Here is a 22,137-nt window from a genome sequence, read left to right as displayed (position 1 = left end):
TGGGCTTGACTTTCGAAGTTTACTCAGTTGAATTAGGGTTTTTTAACACTATTCACTGCAAGGTGAGATGCTCAAGTCATCAGCCCAGAGCAATTATCTCAATGGCTCTAGGACTTACTTTCCTGGGTATCTCAAAACTGGGAAAAGGGCACAGTGTAACAGATACAGACAAAGGTCCATATAATCAAAGCTATGTTTTTTCCAATAGTAACATATGGTGTGAGAGTTGGACCATAAAGAAGGCTGAGCACCAAAGAACTGATGCTTTTTGTGGTGCTAGAGTAGACACTTGAGAGTCCTTTGGACAGCAAGGAGATCAAATCAGTCAATCCTAAAGGAAATTAACTCTGTATATTCATTGAAAGAATTGATGCTGAAGCTGAAGCTCCAATACTTTGGCCACCTGATGAGAAGATCTGACTCATTAGAAAAGACCCTGGAGAGACTGAAGGAAAAAGAAGGGGGCAGCAGACAATGAGATGGTTAGATAGCAACACTGACTCAATGGACATGAATCTGAGCAAATTTCTGGAGACAGTGAAGGACAGAAGAGCCTGGCATGCTGCAGTCGGCGGGGTCTCAGTCGAACACCACTTAGCGACTGAACAACAAAAATTAACAGATACAAATCTGTCCCTGAAAATATATCTATTTCTCCTATAATAAATTAATAAAGTCTTCTGATTTAAAAATGGTTCCTGGAAATTTCTTGGTGGTCCAGTGGTTAGGACTCAACACTCTCACTGTGAAGGGCTAGGGTTGTTCAACCCTTGGTGGAGAAATTAAGGTTCCACAAGTCACACAGTGAAGCCACAAAAAAAAAAAAAAAAAAAATAGAAGCTAAGAACATGCCTAGCCTGGATATTCCCTGAAAAACTGTTTAAATGCCTTGAAACATTAAAGCTTTGCTTATTTATTTGGCTGTAGTGGGTCCCTGTTGCTGCACATGGGCTTTCTCTCCTTGTGGTGCCCAGGTTTCTCATTAGTGGCTTCTCTTGTTGTTCATCAAGGCTCTAGGCACATGGGCTTCAGTAGTTGCAGCACAGAGGCTCTGTTGCTCACTGGCATGTGGGATATTCCTGGATCAGGGATTGGATTTGTGTCCCTTGCATTGCAAGGTGGATTCTTAACCACTGGACCACCAGGGAAGTCCTAAATGCCTTTAAACATTTATTGGTAAATGTCCTAGGCTTGGTAAGAGAGAAAAAATAATAAAATAAGGTCCTGCTTTAAAGGAGTCTGAAGTCCAATTGGGGCAGACAGACATAAATAAATAATTGTAAAGAAGTATGAGAAAGGTCATAACTGATTTATGGACAAAGTGACATCAGCACTTGGACATAACTTGAGGTTTTAGGGATGAATGGGAAAAATCGCTACCATGCCAAAAGAAGTATCAGGAGGAGGAGGAAATTGCGTGTCACCGCTTCGAACAGCTAAGTTATTTAGACAGAAAGATCAGTTTCTCTCCTTGAAAAACGGATGACCAGACTTTCTATACAAGGTACTACAAAGTACCACAGTCTGGTACACCCAGGGAGCGTTTCCCGTCAGGTTATCATAGTGAATGCTTCCCTAGAAAACAGGTTCCGAAAATTCAACTGAAGTGTTTATAGAAAATTATCAGATATCACCAGGGCTTCAAGAAACTTGAAGATAGAACTCAAACACAGCTTCAGTTAAGCGCTTCGCTTTTCTCAAACACTTGAAAAGTGTTCACTTTTTCCTGATTGTGTCACTCAACCTGTTGAAAATTAGTGAGTTACGCGGCTCTGATCTTTCCGGGAGCGTGTTTGGGGGGTGGGGGTGGGGCCAAAAAGGAACCGCTGATGGCAGGCAAGATAAATGCCAAGAGGGCGACGTCAGATCACAGCCTCGGATTTCTACCGATTTCAAAGTTTTCTTTAGGTGATCACCAACCTGAGTGGTACCAGCATCCACCCTATTTTCACCTTCCCCTTGCCTTTCTGTCTTTCTCTTCCTCCACCGGTTCTCCCGGATTCCTGGGTCTCCAGGCTCGGGAGCTGACCACTTTCCCCGCAGGCCCCCCCTTCCCAAGTACCATTCCCAACTGCGGGCCTAACCCAGGAGCGCTCTCAGCCTGCGCAGCCGCGAGCTAGGCGCGGTGGGGCGGGGCGGGCGCAGGCCGAGGGGGCGGGGCCTGGCCGGCGGCCGTGGGTGGGCGGGCCCAGGCGAGGCGGCGCCGGCGCACTGTGTCCGCTGTGCTGAGCCGCAGCCATGGAGCAGGCAGCTCCCGACCCTGAGCGGCTTTTGCAGCCGGCGCCGCTGGAGCCGCTGAGCCACCCCGACGCGGGGCTGGAGTCCGTGGTCGGTGAGGAAGCGAAGGGGGCCCGGGACGAGAGCCCCGGGGACGGCACGGTGAGGAGAAGGGGCGGCAGAGACCCCCCGGCCTGGGTCGCGGCCTAGAGGGCAGAATGGACTGGTTTACGCTGACCGCGCGGGTGGGCTCGCTCGGCCGAGAGGCCCCGCTGTGACGGGGAAGCGGGGTGCAGTCAGTGGGGGAGGCTCGATGGGAAAAGGGGGTTCTGAGTAGGGGGCGAGCGCCAGGGCTGCGGGACCGCAGGAAGGGTGGAGAGGGCGCGGCCGAGGGAGCGGAGGGGTTCTGTGGGCGCGGCTCGGCGGGCGCGGGCGCGGGGCCGGGAAAGCGCCAGGCTGAGGCAGGTGCGGTTTCAGGGTCGGGAACCCGGGGCGGTTGGACTCGAAGAGGAACGCTGATGTTTCTGGCATCTATGAGTTGTGCGGAGGAGTAGGCTTAACCGGGGGCGGTGGCAGCGCTGTTTGGGAAGGAAGAGAATGGGGGACTTGAGGAGCAAGTCTGGGGCGCGAGGGTGTTTGGCTTGATGCCCCCATCGGAAAATGGAATAAAGTGTTAGAGTCAAGGAAAGGTACAAGTGAAAAAGATTTTGGTTTGTTTGTGTGTTTTTAAGTGTATTTTTAGTTGGAGGATAATAAAACTGCTTTACTATATTGTGTTGGTTTCTGCCACACGAGAACGTGAATCAGCCGTAAGTATACGTAGGTCCCCTCCCTGTTGAACCTCCCCCCATCCACATTCTTACTTGACTTGTAATTTCCTCGCTTGGGGTCAGTGCTGTATCTCCCAATGGAGATGTGTCATGGATATCCTATTGGCTTTGTGAAGCCCCTTTGATAGTGATTTTCATTTGCTTGACGGAAGGAGAAAATGCATCATTTTATATTTGTAATTGCTTTCATTCCAAAGTGTTTTCACGCATAATGCAAGATGAGTAGACCACGTTACATAAAGTGATTCGGAAACTCAGTCGAGTACTTATCATCAGACCACCCTAATGAGCCTGTGCAGTGCTCATCCATTTTGATTCTTTTTTTTCTGAAACAAGTTCTAAATACAAAACTGCCCATCCTTGTGATAAATGGATAAAGAAAAGTTAAAAATTGTTTGCTGACTGTAACTAGAAAGACAACTAGTTAGGAATTTCAACACTAGTTGAAGTTCAACACTTAAGCACTAGCTATTTAAGAAAGATTTAACTAGCTAGGAATTTACGGTTTTGCCTACTTGGGGGAAATGTCGAGGTATATAGGATCGCATGAAGACTTCTGTGGGTGAATTTTAAGTTTTTCATTTATTTTCTTCCTAAATTATAGAATTATTTGTGGAGAGGTATCTTATATGAAATGTGAGAGCAGTGTGTGTATGCTGTAGTCCATAAACTTGACTCTTCCGTGAATTGCTTTTTTAATGCAGATTCCATTTGTGACTTAGTTTTTCTGTTTCTTAAAAAAAAACAAAAAACTTTTATCATGAAGTATATAATTAATGCAGAGAAGATTCTCACAAAATAAAAATCAGTTTCTTTGAAACCTGTGTATATTCTCCTGTGTTACATCTGCTCCCTTGACCACAGAAGTAATCTTTATTCTGAATTTTGTATTAACAATTCTCTAGCTTTAAATATATATATAAATGTAAATGTCCCTAAACAACATGTTGCTTAGTTTTACTTCATTTTGAAATTTACATAATCGGACTAGTTTTACTATGACTTCCTTTCTTTGCTTTATACTGTTTTGGGGATTCATCCAAAATGTAACTTAGTTTGTTTTTATAGTCATGACTCTATAGTATACCATTTTGTAGGTATTCTACAGTTGATTTCTCTTTTCCTCGTTTTACAGACATTAGGGTTGTTTCAAGATTCTTGCTGTTTCTGAAAGATTACTACTACTATGAACTTCTTACATGTAAGAAATACATAGTGCAAGTATATATAAACTTAACAGTGGAATTGCTGGATTATAGGGTGGTAGCATAAGTCATAGAATTGTGTGTGTGTGTGTGTGTGTGTGTGTGTGTGTGTGTGTGTGTGTGTGTGTGTGTGTGTGTGTGTGTGTGTGTGTGTGTGTGTGTGTGTGTGTATGCGCGCGCGCACACGCTCAGCTATTCAGTCATGTTTGACTTTGCGAGACTATATAGCCCACTCAAATTTTCTAGGCAAGAATACTGGAGTGGGTTGCTGTTTCCTGCTCCAAGGGATTTCCCGACCCAGGGGTTGAACCCAGGTCTCTTGCACTGGCAGGCAGATTCTTGAGCAGTGTGCCACCTGGGTAGCACTGGAGTGTAGTAAGCAGTGCCAAGTTGTTTTCTAGAGTGAACATACCAGTTTGTATTCGCATCAGTAGTGCCTGCTGCTGTCTATCCTTATCAGCACTTAATATTTTCAGACTTTATTTGCCAACCATATGGATATGTGTTAAAGCAATTTTAGATTGTTTCAAAGGGTAAGAATCCTATCTTTTGTTAGCTGCATCGGGAGTTTAATTTTGATTATGACTGAACATTTTGGTAATTTTTTTTGTGAAAGCCTTTGGATGATTATCTAATACAAAGTTGCAACTATAGTATAAAATCCATTTGTGTTAAGTGATTATAAGTATCTCATTTAAAATAAAAAACCTGTGTTTGGTTTAAGATATTTGAAATCCCAAAGATGCCATCATACAGGAAAAGTTGTAGTTATGTAATATTACCTGACTTTTATATGTGTCGTAAGAGACCATTCGAGATTGCCCAAACTTAAGGATTTCCTCAAACAATGATTTAGTAATTTATAGAGATAATTTACTAATTTTTAGAAATGCAAGCCATTTGGACAATTATTTCAGAATCACCTGGAGCTTATAAACACACACATATGCATTCACATACACTCTATATGTTGTCCCCTCCTTCTAAAGGTCTGCAGTCTCAGAAGATCTACTCCTTTTCCTCTTTCTATCCCCTCTTCCTCTCTAATCCATCCCCAGTTGAGAAGTATTGCAGTAACCATAGCCACGTTGCTACTGTTACTGGTAGATAGGAATGTGGTCTGGGCAGACAGGTAAGTTACATTTGTTTGTGCTAGACACTGTGAGGCTCTACTTTTCACTTAATTTTCAAAATTACTCCCAAAAGACATAAAAGACATACAGAGATAAGGAAGCAGAGGCTCTGAGAGAAGTGATTTGGCCAAAGGCACACAGTGGTGACATGGCTGGGATTTGGGCCCAGGTCCTCCTGGCTTTAACTCAGTGCAGCTTCATACCCTGCCCCCGCAACCAAAAAAAAAAAGAGATTAAAAAGTCTTGTAAATTGTAAAATACAATACTTAAATATTTTTTGTTTTATTAAGATTTAAGTTGTTATTTTAAGAAGAAAAGAGCTCTGAATAATGTGTTGATTTATCAATAACTTTTTCACCATAAAAATATCTATACAGATAGTGTGCAGAAATGACAAAAAGCCTCATCAGCCTTATTTTTGACTCTACATTTTGGTTGGAGAGTAAATTGTGCCAGTTGCGCTACCCCGAGGGATAGTGGAAACAAGCACTACCAAGGTTGCAAATCTTTTCCAGTTTTAAACATCACTAATTTTAACATTCTTTAAATTATGTTGTAAACTCTTACTCTCTTGTTTTTGTTTCTGTGAGTCCTCATCCTCTTCCTTTCCAGTGTCTGGTTAGAAGTTTCCTTTCTTTTTGTACTTTTTCCTTATAAGGAAGAATGTTTTTTTTTTTTTTTTTTTTAAGTATTGTCAGTTTTATTTAAAGTAGTTTAGAATATGAAACATGAGGGAGGACTGCAATCTTCAAGAGAGTAGTAATTAGTCCTGGCGAGGAAGTAGCAAGGGAATGGAGGTAAAAATGCTGCTTTTTTTAGGCTGGAAGATTCCATTGAGTTGGCAGTTAACAGCATTTGCTTAGAGAACCGCTGCCTGAGGGATTCAGAGTGTCTTTCTTTTGTAGGGAGGATTCTTTAGGCCTCTGAGTACTCCTGGGGCTAAGAGTGCTTGAGCAACTGTTGCTTGAAAAATGCCTGTACACTATTAGTTCCTTCACAGGTTGGTAGCAGAAAGCTGAGTGGAGGAGTCCAGAAGTGAGTGGAGGATGGCTTGAGACATTTGTGGTAAAGATAACATGAAAAAGGAAATGTATAGGCAGAGTTACAGAATTTGTCAGTTTAGGGCTTCCCTGGTAGCTCAGCTGGTAAAGAATCTGCCTGCAGTGCTGTAGACCCCTTAATTCCTGAGGTGGGAAGATTCCCTGGAGGAGGGCGTGGCAGCCCCCTCCAGTATTCTTGCCTGGAGAATCCCCATGGATAGAGGAGCCTGGTGGGCTACCGTCAAGGAGGTCACAAAGAGTCGGACACGACTGAGTGACTAAGCACACACAACATAGCAGATTATTAAATAATTCTCAATAATTGCTTTCTTCACTTTCTACTTCAGCCGCTCTCAGTTATTTTTTGAAGGCAACTTATGGTGCAGAATAAATTTTACATCATGCTCAGTACACATGTACTTGTATACATAAGCATTGTTTCAACTCAGTCATGGCTGACTCTGACCCCAGGGACTTTAGCCCACCAGGCTTCTGTGACCATGGAATTTCCCAGACAGGAATGCTGGAGTTGGTTGCCATTTCCTTCTACAAGGGATCATCCAATCCAGGAATTGAACCTATGTCTCCTGCATTGCAGGTGGATTCTTTACCGCTGAACCACCAGGGAAGCCCCATATTTACCATGAGGAATAAGATATTTGCATTTATTATCTATTTTTTATTAAAAAAAATTTTTTTTGATGTGGAGTATTTTTAAAGTCTTTACTGAATTTGTTACAGTATTACTTGTTTTATGTTTTTTGGCCACAAAGTTTGTAGGATCTTAGCTTCCTGACCAGGGATTGAATCTGTGCCCACTGCATTGAACAGCAAATTCTTAAAGACTGGACCACCAGGGAAGCCCCTAAATTTATTATCTTAACTGACTCTATTTTTAGCTGATTTTTTTCTGTTATAGTTTATGCTTTCTTATTTTGGTTTCTGTTTTTGGATTTTCCTTTGTGGACCATAGTTTCTTTGGTTTTATCCTCTATAATGATTTTGAAGGCATGTCTTTTTTTTTCTTCCCCAAGACATAATTGAGACATATTATTTATGTAAATGTAATGGCCATTAAATTTTTTAAAGTAATTTATAGAAATGATCTCAAATTTATAAGCAAATACAGTACAAAGAATTGTTTCCCTTGAAATATTTGAGAATAAACTGCAATTTATCTCATCCCCAGAACATTTAGTATATATTTCAAGGGCAAAATAGGACATTCTATATAATCACAGAGCTGCTATCAAAAGCATTGATAAATTATTTTATCTAATCCTCAGACTTCATGTAAGTTTTGCCAGTTGTACCAATAGTGTTCTTCACAACAAAATAATTCTGTCCAGACTCAAGTATTACATTTAGTTGCATTGTCTCTTTAGTCTCCTCCAATCTGAAAGTGTTTCTTGGTCTTTGCTTTCATGACTTTGGCCTTTTTGTATATTAGCAACCAGTTATTTTTGTAGAATGCCCTTCAGTTTGGGTTTGCCTGATGTTTTCTTGTGGTTAAATTCAGGTTATGCTTCTTTGGCAGAAATTGCCACTAATGTGATGCTGTGTTCTTCTAATTGCTTCTTACCAGCTTGCACATGATTCAGGTTTGATCACTTTCTCTGCCAGTCTTCTCCAGTATAAAGTTTCTGTGATCAACTTTGTGGGGACATACTTTTTCTTTTCCCTTCCTGTTTTATTGAGGTCTAATTGGCATACAGAACTATATATGTTTAAGGTGTACAGTATAAAGATTGGACTTACATTCATCATGAAATGAATGTCCATCATCTCATATAGAAACAAAATTAAGAAATAGAAAAAATACATTTTTTTTCTTGTGATGAGAATGTTTAAGGTTTACTCTCTTAACAATTCTTATAAATAACATACATCAGTGTTAATTTATCATGTTGTACATTAATTCTCTAGGACTCTTTATAACTTTGTACCTTTTGATTCTTTCATCCAGTTTCTTTTTTCCCCATCCCATGCCTCTGCTTTCTGCTTTATTGACTATGCCAAAGCCTTTGACTGTGTGGATCACAATAAACTGGAAAATTCTGAAAGAGATGGGAATACCAGACCACCTGACCTGCCTCTTGAGAAACCTGTATGCAGGTCAGGAAGCAACAGTTAGAACTGGACATGGAACAACAGACTAGTTCCAAATAGGAAAAGGAGTATGTCAAGGCTGTATATTGTCACCCTGCTTATTTAACTTATATGCAGAGCACATCATGAGAAACACTGGGCTGGAGGAAGCACAGGCTGGAATCAAGATTGCTGGGAGAAATATCAATAACCTCAGATATGCAGATGACACCACGCTTATGGAAGAAAGTGAAGAAGAACTAAAGAGCCTCTTGATGAAAGTGAAGGAGGAGAGTGAAAAAGTTGGCTTAAAGCTCAACATTCAGAAAACTAAGATCATGGAATCCGATCCCATCACTTCATGGCAGATATATGGGGAAACAGTGGAAACAGTGGCTGACTTTATTTTTCTGGGCTCCAAAATCACTGCAGATGGTGACTGCAGCCATGAAATTAAAAGACACTTGCTCCTTGGAAGGAAAGTTATGACCAACCTGCTGCTGCTGCTGTCACTTCAGTCGTGTCTGACTCTGTGCGACCCCATACCTGGCAGCCCAACAGGCCCCCCCCCCCCCCCCCCCCCATGCCAGTCCCAGGATTCTCGGGGCCAGAACACTGGAGTGGGTTGCCATTTCCCTTCTCAATGCATGAAATGTGAAAATGAAAACTGAAGTCGCTCAGTTGTGTCTGACTCTTTGCGACCCCATGGACTGCAGCCTACCAGGCTCCTCTGTCCATGGGATTTTCCAGGCAAGAGTACTGGAGTGGGTCGCCATTGCCTCCTCCGTATGACCAACCTAGACAGCATATTAAAAAGCAGAAACATTACTTTGTCAACAAAGGTCCGTCTAGTCAAGGCTATGGTTTTTCCAGTAGTCATGTGTGGATGTGAGAATTGGACTATAAAGAAAGCTGAGTGCCGAAGAATTGATGCTTTTGAACTGTGGTGTTGGAGAAGACTCTTGAGAGTCCCTTGGACTGCAAGGAGATCCAGCCAGTCCATCCTAAGAGATCAGTTCTGGGTGTTCATTGGTAGGACTGATGTTGAAGCTGAAACTCCAGTACTTTGGCCACCTGATGGAAAGAGCTGACTCGTTGGAAAAGACCCTGATGTTGGTAAACATTGAGGGCAGGAGGAGAAGGGGATGACAGAGGATGAGATGGTTGGATGGCATCACCAACTCAATGGACATGAGTTTGGGTGGACTCCGGGAGTTGGTGATGGACAGGGAGGCCTGGCGTGCTGTGGTTCATGGGGTCACAAAGAGTCGGACGCAATTGAGTGACTGAACTGAACTGAACTGTCTCTGGTAACTACAAATCTGATCTCGTTTTGTGAAGACATACTTTGAAACTACAAAAATACCTTGTTCCTCATCAAAGTTTCTATTTGTCTTTTTCATTATGGACTCATGGGTTTTATTTTTTAAACTTTATTAAGATATGATTTATACACCATAAAATTCACTCTGTAAGTATATAAATTCAGTAATTTGTAGTAAGGGCTTCACTGGTGCCTCAGTTGGTAAAGAATCTTCCTGCAGTGCAGAAGACCTGGGTTTGATCCATGGGTCAGGAAGATCCCTTGGAGAAGGAAATGGCAACCCACTCTAGTATCCTTGCCTGGAGAATTGCATCGACAAAGGAGCCTGGCCGGCTACAGTCCATGGGGGTCTCAGAGTTGGATTTGCAGAATTGCACCACCATCACTACAACCCAGTTTTGGAACTTTTCTGATTTTTTTTTTTTTTATTACTGAATAACGTTCAGTTGTATGGATGTATCCCTTTTTGTTTATTCACCATTTGATGCAAGTTGGGTTATTTTCAGCTTTTATATTATGAATATTATTGCTGTGATGAATATTCAGGTTTCAGTCTTTGTGTGGATGTATGTTTACATTTCTCTTGAGTTAAATTTGTAGCAGTGTAATTGCTGAGTTATATGGTAAGTTTTAACTTTTTGTTATAAGAAACTGCCACTGTTTTTCAGAGTGGCTGTACCATTTAACATTACCACCAGCATGGAGAAAGAAATGGCAACCTACTCCAGTATTCTTGCCTGGAAAATCCCATGGCCGGGGGAACGTGGTAGGCTACAGTCCATGGGGTCGCAAAGAGTTGGACACGACTGAGTGACTTCACTTTCTTTCTGCAGATGAATACCTGTGTGTGTGAGATCGTTCTGCATAGATACATATATTTGTGTCTATACATCTGTCACTTTAACGAGAGTATCAAGTGCGTTCCCCTTCCCCATCATCCACACACATGCCTCGTCACCCAAGCTGTGGAGCGGGTCACCTTGAATGGTCTGGAGCAACACCGTGCAGTGGATCTGGACGTGACCACCTCATTTTTTTGTCCTGTAGTAGACCCCCGCGACCCTTGCGGGACCCTTTAGAGCCAGACCCCCGTCCTCCACTGTTCTCTGTCAGCCGCGCCGTGCAGGGAGATGGCCACTCCCTCCCTCCTCCTCGACACTGTAATCATTGTTTTACAATCGAGTGCCTTAATAACAGTTTACAAATACTGTGTATTTATGGGCAGCCGTTCCGCTTTCGCCTTGTGTGATTGGATACTTTGCCTTGTCCGCGGTGGTTGGCGCTGGGGCTGGAGTTTGCCTGCCCCATAGTTGGGCTGATCTGCTGGGCGGCCTCCCGCGCCTGCCCACAGCCAGGCCAGGGGCATCGCTAGAAGCGGTGCTGGCTGGCGGTCCCTACGGGCGAGGCAGGCGCTGTTTCAGCCGAGGGCCCGTAGTAAGCAAAGACAAGACAGGATTGGTAGGCCGACCAGCTCGGGCACTCTCTGGACCACAGCCCTGCCCCTCCCCTATACCCTCCCCACATCACAGCTGTTCTGTTCAGTAGACTTTTTATTACCACCTTGACCCCCCCATTTTCCTCTTTTTTGGTGTCCTGAGCTCTTTGCAACAACATGCAGGTACAGAGCGCCCTCCCCAGTCAGGAGCTCCCCTCCCCCCCAAGACAGCCTGCCCTTTGGTTTTCAGAAGCTGCCAGTGGGTGCCAGTGTGTTGCATTATGATATCAATGATTTTTTTTTATTATATATTGTTTTTCTTCTTGGTTTTTTTATATTACATATTTAAAAGGCAGTATCTTTTGTACTGTGAATTTGCAGTAGAAGATGCATAATGCACTTTTTTTTTTGTTTTTACTTCTGTTGGTGTGTACTGTATATAGTCTGTGTGCTTCTTGTGAGGAAAATAAACTTTTTCTTTATAAAAAAAAAAAAAATTACCACCAGCAATTATGAGGCTCACTTTTCTCCACATCCCTGCCAGCACTTGGCAGTGTCTGTCTTTCTGATTATAACCATTCTAGTGGATGTGAAGTGGTTTTAATTTGCATTTTTTTAATGACTGATGGTGTTGAACATCTTTTCATGTGCTTATTTCTATTTGCGTATCTTTTTTGGTGAAATTCTATTCAGATCTTTTGCTTATTAAAATTGAGTGGTTTTTCTTTTTATTGAGAGTGCTTCCCACGTAGCTTAGTGGTAGAGAATCTGCCTGCCAGTGCAGGAGACACAGGTTTGATCCCTGGGTTGGGAAGATCCTCTGGAGTAGGAAATGGCAACCTGCTCCAGTCATCTTGCCTGGAAGATTCCATGGACAGAGGAGCTTGGTGGGCTGTAGTCCGTGGGGTCGCAGAGTTGGACATAACTGAGCACCTAAGCACATGTTGTTCAGTTATTCTGGATATTTTTTTTTAATCAAATAATGAGATTTGCAGATATTTCCCTTGGGCTGTGGCTTTTTACTTTTTCTTAATGATATCTTTAAAAGTTTAGCAGTAGTTTTTAATTTTGATGAAGACTAGGAGATCAGGTGGTTTTTCTTTTTCCTTTGTGCTTATCTAAGCGCTTTGCTTATCCCAGGATCATGTTTTCTTTGTCTTTTTTTGAGCTTACCCCAGGTGGCTTAGGAGATCTTAGTTCTCTGACCAGGGATGGAACCTGGCTCCTTGGTGGTGAAAGCATATGAATCCTAATCACTGGACTGCCAGGGAATTCCCCAGGTTTTGCTTTTACATCTGCATGTGTAAGCCATTTTGAGTTAATTTCTGTGTACAATGTGAGTAAAGGGTCTAGTTTTGGAGTTTTTTCCTTGGTCTGTGGCTACTCAGTTGCCCCTGCACTATGTGTTGAAAAGACTCTCCCTGTTGAATTCTCTTGGTGTGTTTATTAAAATCATTTGACCTTAAATGTAAGGGTTTATTTCTGAATTCTCAATTCTGTTCCATTGATCCATTGATGTCTATGTCTATCCTGCCAGTGCCCCCACTGTCTTGATTAGTTTAGCGTTTTAATAAATTTTGAAACGAGATAGTATAGATCCTGCAACTTGTTATTTTTCAAAACTATTTTGGCTATTCTAGGTTCTTTGTATTTCCATATAAATTGTAGGAACAGAGCATCAGTTTCTAAAAAAAAAAAAACCACTGCAAAAATCCCTTCTGGATAAAGTTATCTTTAAAGGAACAGTGTATTAGTACTTTTATAATATTTCAAGCATTCTATATGCATGGAGCTCCTTTGTCATTTGGACTTTATATTATTGTGAAATCTAGGGCAAATCTGGTCTTTATTCTTTGGCAGTGATTGTGCTTTTTATTTTCCTGCCTTAATCTTTTTAGGATTTTTTTCCTTTATGCTGAAGATGTTTAATTTTCTAATTCATTATACATGGACCACATGCTTTTAAATTTGGAGCTGTAGAAATATTTTCAATCCAGAAAGAATTTTTGTTGGTTTCTTTTTTTTATACTGGTGATTATTATTTCTGTTCTGTTTCTTCTGATCCCTTCTTTAAGAAGTATTATTTAAGCATTGGTTCTTAGTTTTCCTTTTTTAAAAATCATCTTTCATCATTTTCTCTTTTTTGAATGGTGAGAATTCCTCAGGCAGACTCAACCACTGAACTCTGCACTTTGAACCACTGAACTCATGCACTTTGTCTCAGTTATCTCCCATTCCTAATGACTGACATTGTATGTACTCAGTAATCATTCAGTTATTGAATTAATAGTTTCTTATCATTCCTTTTATCACTGTTACCTGTCTTACGCTTGCTTTTACTGTTTCACTGTTTGCAGCATTATTTATTCATTTATGGCTGCACTGGATTTTCATTGCGGGCATGGGCTTTCTTCTAGTTGCGACAAGCAGGTGCTGTTCTCTTCTTGTGGTTCTCAGGCTTCTCATTGCTGTGGTTTCTCTTGTTGCAGAGCACAGGCTTTAGGGCACATGGGTTTCAGTAGTTGCAATTTGAGGGCTCTAGAGTGTGGGCTCAGTAGTTGTGGCACACAGGCCTAGTTGCCCCGCAGCATGTAGAATCTTCTTGGACCAAGGATCGAACCCGTGTGCTCTGCATTGGCAGATGGATTCTTATCCACTGAGCCACCAGGGAAGTCCTTGCAATATTTTAAAACTTATAGTAGATTGATTTTGGGGCTTGCCTGGTGGCTTAGATGGTTAAGAATCTGCCTGCAATGCAGGAGGCCTAGGTTTGATCCCTGGGTTGGGAAGTTCATTGGAGAAAGGAATGACACCCCACTCTAACATTCTTGCCTGGAATATTCCGTGGACGGAGGAGCCTGGTGGGCTATAGTCCATAGGTTCGCAGAATTGGACATGACTGAAGTGACTTGGCACACATGCACACAGATTGACTTTTGCTCATTGACTTGGAAATAAAAAATTTCATCAGCCTTTTATTTTATTTTATTTTTCATCAGCCTTTTAAACATGTCCATCTTTTATATATATTTGGTCTTAAGTCAGGTGGGAAGTAGTGATTCACCTATCGAGCATCTACATTTGGGATGCTATTCTTTGAATGTAAGTATAGGATACGAGTGTAGCATCATTCTTTAATGATATTCTTTACTCTGATGAGAAGTCCACTTTTAATACATCTAAAACATTGTGTTTCACCAATACAACATTGTAAATCAACTGTACTTCAATTTAAAAGTAAATACATAAAATATTATCTCTCTCTTTAAAACATACTCCTAGTCTCATCTTCCAGTCATCAAGTTTATCCATTTCTAAATCTTTTTAACGTGTCCTTTTAACATTAGTTATGCTATTCATAGCACTGTTTGTACTTTAGTATGACAGTATTAGCAATTTTATGTCATCTACCAATCTCTGCTGATATTTTTATGTGCCTGTCTTTAGTTTTTATGATAGTTGATTTTGTACTTTTATTTTTCCCTTCTGTGTAATTATTTGGACAGCATAATGGGGTAAATTTATGATTAATGTGCACTATCTTTTTGGTGGGAAATAATTTGTTTTATCAGTTTCTGATTCTAGAATTCAGAGAATTTTTCAGTGAAGTACTTGGTGATAAATCAGTGCTTGGCTGTAGGCCAAAATTTTTTATATGTATAATCTCAACCAGTGAGGACTTCATAATCCTGATGTTGAGTGGTTTATGCTTATGTAATTTCTTGAGCTTTCTTTTAGTTGAATGATTTTTCTCTAGTTTTCTCTTTTACTACATGAACATAAAATTTACATTTTATAAAATTTGTCTTGTTTGGCAACAGAGTAGTTTTGTTTTGGGTTCATTTTTAGTTCTATGTCCTTTATTTTCTTTTAGCATCTTTACCTCCTCCATTATTCTTCAGCGCTTTTGGGGTACTTTCTAAGCATGTCATCTTTATTCATCACTGATTTAATTTTGTGTATTGTCACATAGCTTATTCTGTCTTCATAGCATACAGATTTAATTTTCTGTGTAAAGTATCATCATGGATTTTTATTACATACCGCTTTTTCTTTTAACTTGTTGGTATATCCATCTTTTTACTTATATCTCTTCTTCACAAACCACCCCCGGTTGTAGTGCAATATAATACTTTTTAATTAAAACCCACCTCTGAACTTTGAAAGTTCAGGGAGAAAGGGAGAAAAAAAAAGCAGGGGAACAAAAAGAAAAGAACAGCAGCTATCGCATGGCCTCACTGTGTCTTTCTTGTTTAAACTTGGAGCTAGTTTGGGTGTATTCAAGACCCTTCTTCAGTGGCAGGACTTCGCTGGTGACTCAGACAGTAAAGCGTCTGCCTACAATGCGGGAGACCCAGGTTTGATCCCTGGGTTGGGAAGATCCTCTGGAGAAGGAAATGGCAACCCACTCCAGTACTCTTGCTTGGAAAATCCCGTGGATGGAGGAGCATGGTAGGTCCATGGGGTTGCAAAGAGTTGGACAGGACTGAACGACTTCACTTTCACTTTCTTTCTTCAGTGGCACAAAGAGCCTGTGAACCACCAATGATGTTGTTTGATACAGACCTGGGGATGATCTAGCAGGAAAAGAAAGAAGTTTCCTGTTCTTAAAACCTACTATCTCAGATAGACAGGGTCCTGTATATAGCACAGGGAACTCTGTTCATTATCTTGTAATAAACTATAATCACAAATAAAATGAAAAAGAATATATATTAAAGAATATCTTTGCTGTATACCAGGAATTAAAACAACATTGTAAATCAACTGTACTTCAATAAAAAATGAATAAATCAATAAAAACAATATTTACAAAAAAGAAAAACCTGCTATCTCACAGTGGAGCCTGTTAACCACTGCCAAAACGTTTAGGCAAATTTTATGATCAAATGTGTGATGGCTCCTTCTTTTTAAAAAAATTTAAAATTCAGCTTTAATTTTTAAAGCTGAAAGCTGAAAATCTCACCTTTTGTCATACAGCATTTTATATTTGATTTGACTGGTAAAATAAAAAGATGTCAGTATTGAGGACCATTCATCTTGTAAACAGTGTTTTTAAGTTTTTTCTTATATATTTCTATATAGATTTATTCTTGGTCATTTAAGTGATAGGTATCCTTTTTTTTTTCCATTTATTTTTATTTGTTGGAGGCTAATTACTTTACAATATTGTAGTGGTTTTTGCCATACATTGACATGAATCAGCCATGGATTTACATGTGTTCCCCATCCCGATCCCCCCTCCAGCCTCCCTCTCCATCCCATCCCTCTGGGTCTTCCCAGTGCACCAGCCCAGAGCACCAGTCTCATGCATCCAACCTGGGCTGGTGATCTGTTTCACCCTTGATAGTATACTTGTTTCAATGCTGTTCTCTCTGAACATTCCACCCTCGCCTTCTCCCACAGAGTCTAAAAGTCTGTTCTGTACATCTTTGTCTCTTTTTCTGTAGGTATGCTTTTTATTTTAATTTTTTTCTCCTGTAATCATGCCTACATTTTAATAATTAAATCTATGGCACTTGCTAAAATAGCTTCTGGAAAAGTTTAATGTGCTACATGCTGATAAAAAGAGGCGTATCATTTGCTGATGTCGTTTAGCAACCACTAGTAATGCAAGAGATAAAAAAAAAAGTAACCTGAGATATGTACTAATAATGGATTTGATTATAATAGCTGGGTTTTTTTTCAGTATCATTTAAAATGTTTTTTGTTGTTCTATTTTTATTCAGATGACAGAAAGTAATTTTTCATTGAAGAAGATAGAAATTAGTGTTTCAGAAGCAGAAAAGCGAACCGGAAGAAATGCCATGAACATGCAGGAAACATATACTGCTTACCTCATTGAAACAAGGTGAGTGATGAGAATTATGTCTGAAGTTAGAAAAAGCTTTGGTAGCTGTTGATGCAAATTCTGTTGTATAATGGAATTATTTACAGGTCATTGTCTTTTTGTTTCTTTACTTTTTAACAGGTGACCAGGTTTTCTTTTACTCTGGTACTCTAGCTAAATTTGAATGTATTTGTTTTGGAGGGAGAACGAAGGTTACTGGATGTTACTTGGTGCTTGCTTTAGTGTCAAGTAACATCCAGATCCCATCCACATCACAGGCCTGTCCATGCGGGATACACAGGTTCATCCCTGTTTGGGAAGACCCCACATGCCTCAGAGTAACTAAGCTCATGTGTCACAACTGTTGAGTCTGTGCTCGAGAGCTCGGGAGCCACAACTCCTGAGGCCACGCGCCACAACTGAGGCCCGCCCCCTAGAGCCTGTGCTCCCCAGCAAGAGAAGCCACCGCGCACCGCAACTAGAGAAAAGCCCACACAGCAGGGAAGACTCAGCTCAGCCATAAATAAACTTATTTATTTAAAAAACTCACCAGAAAAGTCTTTTACTTCATAAGGAAAAAGTTAAATGAATTGAACTGTTTTGTCCAGAGAAAAGCAAAGGATGTGTGTGTGTGTGTGTGCAGTCATGTCTGACTCTTTGTGACCCACCAGGCTTCTCTGTCCATGGGATTCCCAGGCAAGAATACTGGAGTGGGTTGCCATTTCCTTCTCCAGGGCCTCTTCCTGACCTAGGGATCGAACCCACATTTCTTGCATCTCCTGCATTGGCAGGTGAATTCTTTACCACTGCACCACCTGGGAATTTTGCTTATTATAAATAGTTTATATAAAGACTACACCGACAAGCTCTTTTCTTTGTGTGGGCTGAGAAGAAATACTTTTCAGTTAAAACAAATAGGGGGGGCTTCCCTGGTAGTCCATTAAGACTCCATGCTTCCAGTGCAGGGTGTGCAGGTTTGATCCCTGGTTGGGGAAATTAGATCCCACATGCTGTGCAGTGCGGCCAAAATATTAAAAAAATTAATAAAAAATATAGTCCATATTTTTTAAAGAAAAGTAGAGGGACTTGCCCGGTGGATCAGGGAAGTATCCTGCCTGTGTACATACATGCATATGTATCAGAGACTTTTAAGTTAATTTAAAAAAAGTATGGTCCCATGAGAGGGTTTTTTTTTTTTTTAAGTTTAATTAGCCATTTTAAAATATCATACTTTAGAAATTTGTATTGGCTCTAGCTTTTTAAGTAAATTCTTAAATTTAAAACTAAAAAGGATATTTTTAGTATATGCCTGTTTCTTCATCCAGTTGAACAATGAAATTAGCTGTTGATTAGCTTTACTGCTAGAAGAACCTCTTGATTTCAGTAATCTGGAATAATTTATAGTTGTTTACTCTTTATTTATTATAGTTGTTTACTCTTGACTTTGAAATGAATAGAGAATTATAATTCAAAAGTTGGAGTTAGAAGTGACCATATGTGAGTGATATAGCTTGCCTCTGGATAAATATCTAAGTGGATCATCAGTGAATAATGTGGTACACAAAAGGATATTGAGTTGACTGTCACGCTTATATTTCATTTATTTTAAAACAGTGATTCTTAAACTTTAACATATATAGGAATCAGTTGGAAAATTTGTTAAGCTACAGAATTTTGAGTGGGGTCCAGGAATTAACACTTTAAGCTTAAGTTCCAAGTGTTTTTGAAGCAAATAAGCCATGGACCATAGTTTTATCTTTCAAATACAAAAGCTTTACATTTTAAGATAGTCAAATTTATCTTTTTTCTTTATGACTTGTGTTTTCCCTGTCTTAAAGTCTTGCCTATCCTATATCATATACACATCCACTTTGAAAATTACTGTTTTTAGATATTGTTTATAAATAATTTTGTCAGCACTATAACTGACCTTCAGCCACAGAACCCTGGAATTTATTAATTTGGTCATGTAGAATTCTTGCTGTAATTCAGTGTTATGCAGAGTATCTTCGACACTATGAATATTGTTGAGCCTTGACATTGACTAAAAGTTCAACTTTATCACATAGCTCTTCTACCTACTCTGTGGACTCAAGAAGAAAGTCAGTTTAGCAGTTGCCTATCGTGTTACAGTTTAATGGGCTAAGGATTAATAAGGCTAAGGTCATTGATTTTAATTTCTCCAGAGATTTTTATGTTTTGCTGTTCATTAAGTATGAACCCTTTTAAAATAGGTAAGAACATTGTGTGTATTAACAGGTAAGAGTGCCTCTTTGTCTTGGGAAGCTATATGATGTCTTTCCTTAATTCTTCTAATTTGTAAAGCAGGGCTAAAGATCCTATATACTTTGTCATATTAAATGGTTTAAACGGTTAAATTTAATTTAAATATTGCAAGTGAAACCAATTATGTGCTATTAAACATTTATTAAATGATTGGATAAATGGGGTAGTTTTGTGGTCCAAAGAAAGTCTTCTCTATGCTCTTAGGTAGCTTCCGCTGACTTCTTTTTGTGGCCTTTGAAATAAAACAAAGCAAAAACAACTTGTAGCAGCTCTTCTAACAGCCTTTAGGTATACTGCCTATAGGCTATATTTATCTACTTTTTAGCAAGATTTGGGCTCTGTTGGTAATAATTTTGAATAATTTGAAACTTGATATTAACCCAAGATATGTTTTTTTAGCTGAAGTTGAAAATCTGAATTAGAACAATTTTAGTCAGCTAATGATTAGGTCAACTCTTTAAAATGAATTATCATTTAATAATCCTATATCTTGCCATGAAAGTCATTTGTATATTTTGAATTTCATATTATGTTTCCCTTTTTAATTAATATACAGTGAATTAGCAAACAATATATAAATAATAAAAACAATGAACATCTTGTGTTGAGCATGGCATGGTGTATCCATTTTCTTAAGACTTTATTCTGAGACTGATTTAGCCTCTGCCTTTATACTGTACATGCACAAGTGCACATTTTGGTTATATGCATGTTTCTTGGAGGATCTGTAAGTTATTTTCTATTAGGAAATGGGAAGGTTCCGATAATGTTTAGAAGGCTAATGTTTTCTAATAGTCATTATGCTAGCAGAAATGATAAATAGTCAAAATAATTTCAAATATTATTGTTATGATTTTACCCAGCTTTCCCCCAAATTGAACTTTTATATGGATGACTCATGGCATTGCCTGCAGCTCTTTATATTAAATATAAGACTAGAATTGACTTGTTACGTCCCTTCTTGCCACCCTTTCAGAGTTAATTGACATTTTACTTTTGTGGATCTTTTCTGGCACTTGGATGCATCTGATTCTTTGATGATGTTAAACTGAGGGTTTTTTTGGTGTCATGGTCTTTGGCATGAATGTTGTTCTCTCATTGTGGCAGGAGTTGTTCTTTCATTGTGGCAGTTAAAAGTACTTTTTTCTTTAATGAAGCACTGGTGAAGCCAGACTTTTACTATGTTGTAAAGCCAGCCATTATGTTAACTGAATTATTTTATATTGAGGCTTTTGTTGAGAAGAATATTCCTAATATGACTATTTCTCTCAAGTTCAAATAGGTTTTCTATAATGGAGGAAAGTGGTTAGGAGTGAGGGCTTGGGAATCAGATGGATCTGAGTGCTCTACCCACAAATCTTTGTGATTGAAGGAAGAGCATATACCGTGCAGTTGCTTTCTCATCTGTGAAATGGGGACAGTAATCCCTGCTTCACCAGGTTTGTTGTAGGAGTTAAATAATACATGAAAAGTTCTCAGTGCCTGGTTCATAGCCCTCCTGGTTCATAAGCATTCAGTAAATGGAGTTATCAGTTTTAAAGGAGGTCGTATGCATGCATTTGTATTTTTAAAAAACACTAGAAATCTTATTCTGTCTTTTTCAGGTCAGTTGAACATAGTGATGGTCAGAGTGTCCTAACAGACTCACTGTGGAGGCGGTATAGTGAATTTGAGTTGTTGAGAAACTACCTTTTAGTTTACTATCCACATATTGTTGTGCCACCTCTACCAGAAAAAAGGGTAAGGAGTGAAATGGTGGTGTAGTTTAGAAGTAGTTAGCATTGAGACTATTCTTCATGATTGTTTTGTTTATCTAGGCAGAATTCGTTTGGCATAAACTCTCTGCTGACAACATGGACCCGGATTTTGTGGAAAGACGACGAATTGGTTTAGAAAACTTCCTCTTGAGAGTTGCTTCACATCCCATCCTTTGTAGAGACAAAATCTTCTATTTGTTTTTAACACAGGTATTTTTCTTTTCTTTAGTCTTTTAAAAAATTTCATTTGACTTGGGATTTTTAAAATTTTAAATTGTGGAATGCTTCTTCTTAAGGATTCTCTTGGAGCTGCCCTTTGTTAAGTTATATGTATTTCATGGTTTGTTTTGTTTTGAATTTCCAAAGTATTATATCATTCTTTTGGCTAACATTTTTATACTTAAAGATACTAAAGATTGTACTTTTTGGTATCACTTAAATGGTATCAAAGTTAGTCTTTAGTTTTTTGAATCCCAGATCTATAAAATCTTGGGGCTGTCTCTGGTAATCTTTTGGACTCTGGATTGTATGTGTAATTTTGCAGTGAAAAGAATTCTTTTTTAACCCCTCTCCCCCATCTCCCATGAAAGAAGAACAGAACGATGGGTATTTTATTTGGGATATTACTTATGGGCTATTTTACAGTGATATCTAAAGTTATCTTTAATTTTTAGGAAGGCAACTGGAAAGAGACAGTAAATGAAACTGGATTTCAGCTGAAGGTAAGGATAATTGTATGAAATAATTTGTCATGTCTGTTAACAATTTCTAGCACAGTGCCATGCCTTAGTGGGTACCTGCTATTTATTGGAAGTGAATGTTGTATGAGTGAATGTTGGAAATAGGCTTTACATCTAATATCTCTGGTAAAGTTTTTAAAGAAGCAATGCAGTTTATTTTTGATTGGTGTAATTTTTGTTAATAGTGAGACTATAATGGGCATATTTATGTATGAATTTAATTCTCTTGGGAAAGAACATTTTGAAGCAATA

The 22,137-nt window shown here is 39.4% G+C and overlaps 1 protein-coding gene across 1 annotated transcript in view; it reads left to right on the top strand.

Moving 5' to 3' along the window:
- Positions 1–2,199: 2,199 nt before the first annotated feature.
- SNX4 (sorting nexin 4) overlaps positions 2,200–22,137 on the top strand; it is a 52,942-nt gene continuing 33,004 nt past the window's right edge. The window contains exons 1-5 of the mRNA XM_043473210.1: positions 2,200–2,379; positions 17,002–17,123; positions 20,993–21,128; positions 21,206–21,355; positions 21,820–21,867. Of these exons, the coding sequence (XP_043329145.1) occupies positions 2,239–2,379; positions 17,002–17,123; positions 20,993–21,128; positions 21,206–21,355; positions 21,820–21,867 (597 nt within the window). The 5' untranslated portion in view covers positions 2,200–2,238. The remainder of the gene's footprint in view (positions 2,380–17,001; positions 17,124–20,992; positions 21,129–21,205; positions 21,356–21,819; positions 21,868–22,137) is intronic.

The sequence above is a fragment of the Cervus canadensis genome, chromosome 7 (assembly GCF_019320065.1).
Source record: "Cervus canadensis isolate Bull #8, Minnesota chromosome 7, ASM1932006v1, whole genome shotgun sequence".
Taxonomy (NCBI): domain Eukaryota; kingdom Metazoa; phylum Chordata; class Mammalia; order Artiodactyla; family Cervidae; genus Cervus; species Cervus canadensis.
Note: the sequence above shows the minus strand (reverse complement) of the source record. Positions and strands in the feature narration are given on the sequence as shown.